Below are 10463 nucleotides of genomic sequence, written 5' to 3'. Positions count from 1 at the left end.
TGGACGGGCTCAAACAGCGGCGGGGCAGGTGGGACAAAAATCCACTAAAGGCTACATACACAACGTTAACAAGAGTTGAGGCTCAGGGTACTGGAAGACCATTGGAAGGTGGAATATTGGAGAAAACAACACTGTTTTTACACACTCCTCCAACCCAAACCATTCTATGATTCCTGATTCCCCTTCCCGGGTGAGGAGGGGTCATCAGGTGATAGAATAATTGCCCAAACAACAACAAATTGTTGTGGGTTCTTCAACCCATAGCCCAGGGATTCGAGGATTCAGCGAATCAAATCTGAGGCGAGAAGGATGGCAAAAGGGAAGCAAAGAGATGGTGAAGGAGACCAAGAAAGGGTGATGCTGGAAGCTGTGGAGACTGCCTAAAAACTCAGTCACCCGAAATACGGTGTGGGGGAGGGCAAGGGTTGACCTGGGCAGAGCATTTGCAAAGACACCCTCACAGGCAGTGGTCACTGCTGGGCTGAGCTCCTGCGCAGCACGCTGGGTGGTGCTGGGACCCAGTACTGAGCCAGGTCATTGTGTGAGAGGAAAATTCCCTTTTTTTCCTTACAAAATCAAACGGGGGGACGGGACGGGGCGGGACACGACTGTGCAGGGCGAGTCTCTGCACTCCGGTACTCACAGGCTGTGCTGAGGAAGGCTCCATAGAGCTCTCTGGGAATCAGGGAATCCGGCATGTCCCGAAGAAACTCTTTGAGCAGAGCAGCCACATCATGAACGCTTTGATGCTCATCCAAGAAAACATCCAGACCTTGGTCAAACTCTTCCCTCAGCTTCAAGATGGAAGAAGAGAGAAGAATAAAAACAACAGTCAGTTCTTCCTCTTTGTATGAGTCGTGCTGTCAGGGTCTGCCCCTGTACAGAGCTACTGCAATGCAAGGACAGGACTCCCAATGTCCCCCAGATGCAGGGCACCTCCAAAAACGGCATGCCAGAGCCCAACAGCCTGCTGCTGCCCCGAAGATGGGCCACAGGACCAGAAGGAGCTCCTGGCTGGTGAAGGGAGCCCAGACGGGGCTCTGAAGTGCCAACCAGGGGATGGAGGTTCATCTACTAAAGGCAGCTTGGAGAGATGAAGCCTGCTCTCCACAGCTGGCAGAAGGACCCAGCCACACGTTACAGGTTGTCTGTGATGCAGAATGTGCCCATGACATTTTAGACCTCTCCATGTCAATGTCTGCTTTATTGACTCCCCACCCATACAAGCATCTGTCCTTGGGACGCGGCAGTGCTACACAGGATGCAGTAAATGTCTCACTTTACCTGCTGAACTCTTTTCTTGGAGCTCCCGACACGGAAGATGCCCACCGTTTGGAGACCTGGGAGACAGACAGGTTAGTGCTCTGCATTCCCACCGCCCCCTGCCACCCCGGCGAGTCCTTGGAGAACCTCAACATCATGGAAGGAGTTCTTTTGCACTGCACGTGAGGCAGCGCATCCTTCCCCACTCCTGGCAGAGGGGCTAAAAAGAAAGATTTTGGAGCCATAAGATTTTTCTGGGGCTGTCTCTGTGTCAGGGAAGGGATCGCATCTGTACAGTCCCTCTGAGCTAGATGCTGGATTTGCAGGGGGAGTGAAGACCAGAGCGCACCAGATGGGTCACCGGTACGCGTGGTGACATTCACTTCCCAGACCAGAGGACTCTCCCTGGGCGGCTTTCAGGAGCATTCCCTGCCCCAGGAATCAGCCTCCTCCTCCCATCCTGGGGAACGGCCGGACCAAACTGCCCCAGCCCACCACGCGTGATGGGTTTTACCAACCTACTGTGGGACAGGCTGTCTGGCTGCGGAGACATGTCTATTTACCGTGTGTTTCAATGTGTTCGCAACATCGGTCCACAATCCGCGGGACCTGCCAGGTGATGGGGTTGAGGCTCAACGCCTTTTTCTTGCCCAGGCTCCTGCGTGGATCCAGCTCGTGGGGGTGTGACAACTGCAGTGCCTCCAGCAGCTTGGAAGTGTTGTCGCTCAGGTCAGCGATGGAGTCCACGGACATTGCCCCCTGAGATGGAGCAGAGGTGATTTGCAGGAAAAACCCCACATGATCCCAGTACACCGTCATTGCTGTCAACTCAGAAGTTTTTGGGAAAGGGAGGCATCACCTCCAAATGAACACAGAGGTCTACAGATCCTGTCTGGGGTTCAAGGGAACCACAGAGAGACCTTTCATCTCCCATGCACTCTTTTCCGTGCACTGCTGCTAGTGCGAGGTGTCTCTAAACACAGCCTTCCCACTGGGGCAGACCCCACACCGCACGCAGACATGGGGAAAGAGGCAACGTCCCCAAATCTTTCCCCTTTGACTACGCAATACACTGGACTTCGTTACCTGTATGGAGCTGCTTCACACCAGGGGTTATGGACGCTTAGCCAGAGCCTGGTGTGGGTCTCCGCTCCAAAGAGACGAGGCAAACCAAACCCAGCCCAAGACCCACCTCCCCCCACCAGGACCGGGACTAAAGCCAAGAAGGTGGCCAAGGATGACCCATCACACCACCTTCCTTCTCCTTCGACACCAAGGTAGTCAACACCGAAAGCCAACCAGTTCAGCAGCACAGCTGATGTCCCCACAGCAGTGAGGGGTCTCTCTCTGCTGCGTGGCCAGGGAGCCAACAGGACCCACCGTCTACGGCCACAACTTCTGGTGGGAATTTTGCAAGTGTGAGGCCCAGTCTCCAACATGTGATGCAATGGAGGAGCAGAAAAATCCACCCTACTGAGGACGAATCTCTTCCTACCCCTGTCTGCCTTTGGCTGCCTGGCCACGTCCTTCTGGTAACCTTGGCTCCACAAGAGCTGAGCTCGTAAAGCGTGTCCCACCCCTCACAGTCCATCTCAGAGGAGAAGTAGCGGCATCCCCTTTCCCTCAGGGCACACCAGGACTGACCCAACATGCAGCACAATTAACTTACGGTCATTAAGAAAAGACCCTGGGAAACCGTATTTATTGCTGAAGTCAGAGCTTCCCCCGACCCGCACCACCACCACCCATTTTTGGAGCCCGTTTTTGCAGTCATACCCTTCGCTGGCTCCAGGAGCTGTTGTCGAGAAAAGTTGGGGAAAGCGGCTCCTCTGGGAAGACCCCGCAGGGTACCAGGCCATAGCTCCTGCCCATCGGGGACCTCTTCTGCCTCTGAGCCCGAAATCTCGTCACCGTCGCTTCCACCTCCAGGCAGAGCCGGCGGCTCTTCTTCACTGCTTCCTGCAGTTGCTTGTAGGCACGGTCGTTGGCGATGACTTGGAAAAGTGGGATCCCGAAAGTCTGTGGAAAGCAGTCTAGGGAAAAACATGGGGGAAAGGGAAAAGTGTCGCCAGCAGGAAAAACAAGAGGGAGCTGCACTAGCACAGCCCAGCTGCCAGGGGCACGCGTGCACACCTGGATAAAATAATTAACCACCAGAAGGGAATACCAGGTGTGGGAAAATAACAGAAGATTGGCGAGGAGGATTGTAAACACGCTCAACTGACTCGCACCGGGAGTGCTGGACAACACATATCACACTAATTGTTGTTCAGCCTTGTGTGCTCGCAAGTGGAACATCTGCACTTAGATAACGTGAGCCTGGGATGGACTGAGGGACACCTCATCTAGCATACATGAGATCGCTGCCTTGTTGTTGAAGAAGATCAAAGTACAGCAGAAAACTACCCCTGCTTGAACCCTTAAAAAGCAGGCGAGAACAGCAAGTCGGAGCTCACACGTTCCTGCTAACAAGGACTTTCTCCCGCTCTGTGGTGACTGCATGCCCTGCTCGCACCTCTCTGCCCCAGGGTGTCCCTTCGGAGACTCCCCGATTTGCGAGGCATTGAGATTAAATTTGTTCTTTGTCTTTCATCCGTGGTTTTGTGGTTGTTCCTGCATCCCGCCCGAGTCACCTCACACAGCAGGATACTGTAAAGGTGACCACCAGCAGGAGAGTGAAGAGGACAATGTGTAAAACCGATCCAATACCTGACAATGAGGTCTGTACTTCGAATCAGTGCCTTGCATGACCTGTCCCCTCCTGCTCCCTGCTCCTCCTCCAGCTCCCCAGGAGCCTGGGATGGGTGAGAAGAGCATCTCCAACCACTCTGGGCAAACCCAAAGGGGAGCTGCTGCCCCTGGAAAGCCCCGGGGCATTGCGTGGTGGCACCCAGGGCGCAGGGCAGGCAGAGAGCCGAGCCGGGAGGACACGGCGTGGGAGACGGTGTGCCGGAGGAAGAGGAGGGAGATGCATGGGAGATGGGAAGATGGCAGCAAAACTGTCCTCCACCAAGGTGCTTGCTGCAGCCTTGCAGTTTTTCCCAAACTTTCCTTCCTTTTATTGCTTACAGCCTCATGAAGGTGCCACAGCGTCTATGAGGTCACCAGAAATATTTCATACAAAAGATTCTCACCAAGTTATAACCTTCAGTTTTCTACAGGGTTTGTGTCGAGAGTAACAGTCTTGGTATTAACGGTATTTTTCCCCCGTAACTTTCCCCTCCATACGTCTTTGCAGATGCAAGGAGAGCTCTCCCTACTTCCAGCCTCCCCACCACCCTGGGCCAAGGGGTTTGGCAACTGGAGCACAAGCCACGGACCCATTTTGTAAAATATCAGACTGCTGCTCAATGATTTCCTCGAGTGGGCTTCGTACTGGTGTGAAGAAAACTAGTGAGTGCTCATTCCCGTCTGGCTGTGCTCTACACTTCTGGTTTCCTCAGGTTTGAGGCTGACATCTTCCAAGGGACAATAAAACAGAGCTGGAGGCAGTGAGACCAGGGGTAAAATGGGCAAATATTCCTATCTATAGGTCTTTACAAATGCACGTTCCTGCGCACACACATATACATCCCTTCCTGGCTCTGTCACGCCTGTGCACCTATCGTTACACCCCACTCTGGAGAACAGCACAACAACACGGGACGAAGCACCGTGCTGGATTTGGGCGCCCCCACCTCAGCCCCATCAAAAACTACTGATTTGGTTTGAGACTAGGAATGAAAACCCGGGTAAAAGGGAGGCTGCTCACCTTTCTTCTCCTTTGAAAAGCTCTCCAGTTTCTGGCGGATAGATTTGCTGCCTTTAGGTCCAACTACGAGGAGAAAAGAAAGCAAAGGTTCTGCGTGATTAGGCTGGCTTAGCGCAGTCTCCCCCAAAAGACATTTGCCCTCCTGCGCCCCGGCAGGCAGAGCGCGGCCACGGGCACCTCCCACGGGCAGAGGGACACTGTGGCACTGAGGTGGCCATGTCCTAACAATTACTTAATGACTCGGAAAGCTACCTTAATTCATCCTCAGAGGTCTGGTCTCGGCACTGGAAAAAGGAATAAAGCCCCAGAAAAGCTTTTGTGAATGTTTTACAGACAAATAAAGGTAGACAGAACACACACCACCGGAGATCCCGTACTGGTCCAAGAGGGTCAAGCCCCGCTCCTGAGTGTCCCCCACATTGTACATCCAGGGACACCGATCCCTGGATTTTGTCGCAGCAATGAACTGAAAACTCATTCGCCGCCCACGCTAAATCCAGGACAGATCATCCTATTCTGGCTGGGGCTCCTTATCCCTAAGGAATTCTCTGCCTAGACACAGCAATTGTTTGGGTTATGCTGTGGGATTTAGAAGAAAGCTATGAGAGTTGGTATGACCAACATGTGCATAAAAGAATACATTACATTAATTACTGCAGCACCATATGTGTTGTTTCATTCCAACGACCAGATAGCAGGAAGACAAAGAACAACCTGGAGACAAAAACCACCCAGCTAAGGGAACACATCCCATATCAATTCGGAAGTTTGCTGAGGAGCTCTCTCCCCCGTGACGGCTGCCATCCCGAGACCCCCCCGCCCCGGTGCCGCAGCCCTCGCCCCGTCCCTTCCTCCCGAAGCCGCAGCGCTCGCAGGGTCCCACATGGGCTGTCACTGCGGGGAGCGCACGGCTCCTACCGACGGAGTGGGCTGAGGGGAATCCCTCTGGGTTTTACATTGGTATCGGGATCAATATCGGTTCTTTAGTGTCGTTAATGTTAATTATCGGGTCTTATCCTGTTAAATCTGTTTATATTTCAACCCTCAGGTTTCCTTGTTCTTTCCCGATTCCTCTTCCCGGGTGGGGAGGGGTCATCAGGTGAGACGATAATTGTCTAAACGACAATAAATTGTTGTGGGTTCCTCAAACCATAACAATCCCCCTGCCCGGAAAGCCTGAGCCGGTATCTCCATGACAGAGCAACACGTGATTCTCTACAAACCCAGGAGATGATGACAATTGCTTTTCACTGAGATGCGCTACAGCAAGCTCGATGCTGTGCATCCTTCAAAGGTTTCATCTTTCTCGGTCATCTCCTGCTTGAACCACAGACTTGGTCCTGCAGACTTGGCCACGATGAGATGTGGTGCCCATGGTGCGTTTGCTCTGCAGCTCAGGAGGGTCATCCCGGAGGGGGCTGTTTGCTGTCAGGTCTGAGATGCTGCAGGAGTTGTTTGGGATTGAATGAGGGAAGGAGCGTCGGAAGGAAAAGAGCAGCCCAGAGGGTATCAAAGCTGCAGGCTGCCCCAAAAGAGGGGTCACAAGGGGATGCACACCCTACGGTCCTCGTCGTCTGGGTATCCGGAGATATGAGGATTCAAACAGGCGCTGAACACCTCTCCCTCGAGGAAAATAACAACTGTGCAATGGCTGTTTATTAAAGGCGTCAGGGTTTTCACATGGGTAAAGGTTGGGGAGCAAGTACAGACTGGGGGGTGGACCCCAGTGGAGATGGCGCAGCCCAAATTCGGGCATTTCTGAACACTATGAACTTCCCTTAAAACGCTGGGATGGGAAAATGCTGTTGCAGGTGCAACAGTTCCATCGCTCGCTGCCTCCCAGCCAACCCTCGGCAAACAAAGCAATTAGCAGGTAGAAATCTAAAGGGCACAAAGATGGACGAAAGGAGGAGGGATTCACCAGACTTCCTTCCCAACCCAGGTGAGCTTGCGAGTGGTGTCCAAAACACACACAAGGATGAGATCAGGACTTTGCAGCCCCCTCCGCTTGTCCCGCGGGAAGAGAGGAGCCCAACGGACAAAACGGGGCACAAAACAGCAAAGAAGGAAGGACTCTTTTTTGGCACTGCACTGTTCCCTAGAGAAGCTCCTGCTGCAGGGTATCACTGAAAATGGGATCACAACAGCTCAAAATAAAAGAAATAAGAAAAGGAACCGGGATGTTTGTGGTCAGAGTCCCCCAGGGACTGGAAAGCGGTCTGTGGTGGCTGGTGCTGCAGCCCTGGGGCAACCGGGAGCTCTGGGAATGAGAGGGGAGTTTTCCTCTCTTTTCTTGAAGCCGTTTAATTGCATGAAATCTTCCAAATATGAACTGAGACAGGAAACCAAACTTGGACGTCGCCCCGAGGAAGTACTTGCTGTCCACTGTGAGGTTGAGGTTGGGCATCAGGCGAAGCTCTTTCCTTGGGAGGGGTCCCCAGAGACGCGGGGGGCTCCATCCATGGGGGGCTCCAGCCCCAACTGCCCTGGGCCGGTGCTGGTGCCAGCCCTGCTGCAAGCTGTGGTGGGGCTGGACACCCCCGAGCTCCCTTTGGACCTGCACTGCTGATACTCCAGTGCCTAAAGGGGCTCCAGGAGAGCTGGGGAGGGACTTTTTCCAAGGGCATGGAGTGATAGGATGAGGGGGAAGGGCTTTGAACTGGAAGAGGGGAGATTTAGATGAGATATGAGGAAGAAATTCTCTCCTGTGCGGGTGGTGATCCCCTGGGGCAGGTTGCCCCGAGAAGCTGTGGCTGCCCCATCCCTGGAGGTGTTCAAGGCCAGGTTGGACGGGGCTTGGAGCAACCTGGGCTGGGGGGAGGTGTCCCTGCACGGGGCAGGGGGTGGGACTGGATGATCTTTAAGGTCCCGTCCAACCCAAACCATTCTATGATTCTGTGATACCAGGCCACCGTAGGGCTGGTGGGTTGTAGGCATCTCCTGCCCTACTGGGACGCCGAAATACAGCCCAGGACAGAGGAGGCATTCCAAGGTGGCCTGGCCACTCTTGAGTAACAAGCAAATGTGGGAAGGAGGCAGCTGATCCCCAGCTCACTGTGTTTGCTTGGTTAGATGTGTAGACATCGGGGGACGCAGGCAGCTATGGGAACCCCGAGAACGCCTGTATGCCTGTGCAGCCCAGGACAGAGGAGCTCCATCCCTCTGGAGCTTCTATATTTATCTGCCCATTAACCTCAGTAGCACGGTTTCTAGCCTTGTATAAGCCCCATCCCAGCATCGGGACTTTGTGCTGGACATTAATCCAAAAAACAAAGCTTGTCCCATCCCAACGGCATTATGGTAGTCCCAGTGGAAGACCTTGCCAAGTCATATTGCGTCTGGTTTGGATTAGGGGGATCAGAAGCGGACAACAGGCGAGGTCAGATTCTCACACTCCTATGGACACGCAAACCCTCCTCAAAAGGCTGATGAGGCCTTCGGGGCTCCGAGCAAAGCAGGGAACAAAAAATAAAATGGACCAAAATGTGTCACAAATGTCTTTCCATAGACATCATCCCGTGTTATGAAGTGCGGGTGAGTAGCTCAAACTTCAGCCCTCCCTCGACAGGAGCCGTCCTCTCCCACTCCCTACCTTTAGTCAGGCTGAGATCCCCAACAAGCAGCTTCTCCTGCAGCTGGTAGAGAGCGATCTCTTGCAGACTGGCTCTTTCCAGCTCCGAAAGGCTGTGCAGGGGCACAGGCTGCATCTCGGTGCTTTGTCCTGGCAGAAGAGCTGAGATAAAGGTCCTGTGAAAAACACATACACAGAAATAAGAGTCAGGAGCACATCACAGAGACGCCTGCTGTAGGAGAGAAGCTGCTGAAAATCCCAGAATCCCAGACTGGTTGGGGCTGGAAGGACCTCTGGAGCTCCCCCATCCCACCCCCACCAGAGCAGGGGCACCTCCAGCAGTGGCACAGGACGGCGTCCAGGCGGGTTTGGGATGGCTCCAGAGGGGGAGACTCCCCCACCTCTCTGGGCAGCCTGTGCCACTGCTCTGCCGCCCTCACAGCAGAGAAGGCCCTCCTCAGGTGGAGATGGAACTGCCCATGGTCACCTTTGTGCCCGTTCCCTCTTGTCCTGTCACTGGGCACCGCTGGAAACAGACTGTTCCCATCCCCCTGGCATCAGCCTCAAGGCCGTGCTCCATGTGAGCGAAGTCAGGATGGAGGCCAAGTGCACGGTCCTACAGCTGGGTCGGGGCAATCCCCAGCACAACTCCAGGCTGGGCAGGGAATGGCTGGAGAGCAGCCCTGAGGAGAAGGACCTGGGGGTGCTGGTGGGTGAGAAGCTCAACATGAGCCCAACATGGGTCCCACCAGCAGAAGGACACGGAGCTGTTGGAGCGGGGCCAGAGGAGGCCCCGGAGATGCTGGGAGGGCTGGAGCCCCTCTGCTGGGAGGACAGGCTGGCCTTCTCTTCTCCAGGCTGAAGCCCCCCAACTCTCCCAGCCTGTCCTCCCAGCAGAGGGGCTCCAGCCCTCCCAGCAGCTCCGTGCCCTCCTCTGGCCCCGCTCCAACAGCTCCGTCTCCTTATGTTGAGGGCTCCAGAGCTGCAAGGAATATTCCAGGTGGGATCTCACACCCCACTAAACAAGACTGACAACGTTCACAAACTCTTTTTCTCTGCCACCCTCACCCACCCCACCCCCTTTAAATCGGTTTATTTCTTCATTCAATACTTAACATTCAGCTTTATCTCCTGTAAATGGGACACTTCCAGCCCTGACCGGTGCTGCCGAAGCCTCACCAGCACTTTTTCCCCCAACACGGGCTGGACGGCAGCCCACAGCCCCACGCAGGTCGCGGCCGAACACCCGATCCCTCCTCCCACGTCGCTGGGGATCCCCCCACCCCGTCCCTGCAGAGGGACCCGCGCTGGCTCCCGGCTCCTCGCCCCGCACTAACCTGGGTGCCGCATCCTGTGCCCCGCGCCGCCTCCCCGGCACCCAGCCAACGGTCCAAAGAGCAAAAAAGCAGCAGTAAACGGAAGAAAGGAGCGAGGTTATCCGCACACGCAGAGAAAAGATGCGGTCAGAGTACAGGCTGCGAAAGGAGCCTCCCCAAAGAGGGCTTGAAGGCAATAATGAAAAATAAATGCCTATAAATCTCCTCCAGACAGCGGTAAGGGTGAGGACAGCCCAAGGGGGTGACAAGGCAGCGGGCACAGGCTCTTGGTTCCACACGGACTGCCCACCTCCACCCCCGGGGCCCGGGGAGGGCTGTTGGCTGGGGCAGCGTTTCTTTTGGCCAGGTTTTCCATTTCTAAAGATATTTAGAAAGTTACATAAATTTAAAAATAAATAAATGAGTTGTTATGAACTGCCCAGAATCCTAGAATGGTTTGGGTTTAAGTTGGGAGGGACCTTAAAGATCATCCAGTTCTCCCCCTCCTGCCCTGGGCAGGGCCACCTCCCCCCAGCCCAGGTTGCTCCAAGCCCCGTCCAAC

General features: G+C 54.6%; 1 protein-coding gene across 1 annotated transcript in view; it reads right to left on the bottom strand.

Moving 5' to 3' along the window:
* The window catches only part of ARHGAP36 (Rho GTPase activating protein 36), a 19032-nt gene that overhangs the window by 4730 nt on the left and 3839 nt on the right, over window positions 1-10463 (bottom strand). Inside the window, exons 4-9 of the mRNA XM_009892060.1 lie at window positions 8607-8761; window positions 5015-5077; window positions 3040-3296; window positions 1827-2022; window positions 1285-1340; window positions 644-794 (exon numbers count right to left, since the gene is read on the bottom strand). Of these exons, the coding sequence (XP_009890362.1) occupies window positions 644-794; window positions 1285-1340; window positions 1827-2022; window positions 3040-3296; window positions 5015-5077; window positions 8607-8761 (878 nt within the window). The remainder of the gene's footprint in view (window positions 1-643; window positions 795-1284; window positions 1341-1826; window positions 2023-3039; window positions 3297-5014; window positions 5078-8606; window positions 8762-10463) is intronic.

The sequence above is a fragment of the Charadrius vociferus genome, unplaced genomic scaffold (genome assembly GCF_000708025.1).
Source record: "Charadrius vociferus isolate BGI_N301 unplaced genomic scaffold, ASM70802v2 scaffold1279, whole genome shotgun sequence".
In the NCBI taxonomy this organism is placed as follows: Eukaryota; Metazoa; Chordata; class Aves; order Charadriiformes; family Charadriidae; genus Charadrius; species Charadrius vociferus.
The sequence above is the reverse complement of the archived record's forward strand: the minus strand, read 5'-3'. Positions and strand labels throughout refer to the sequence as shown.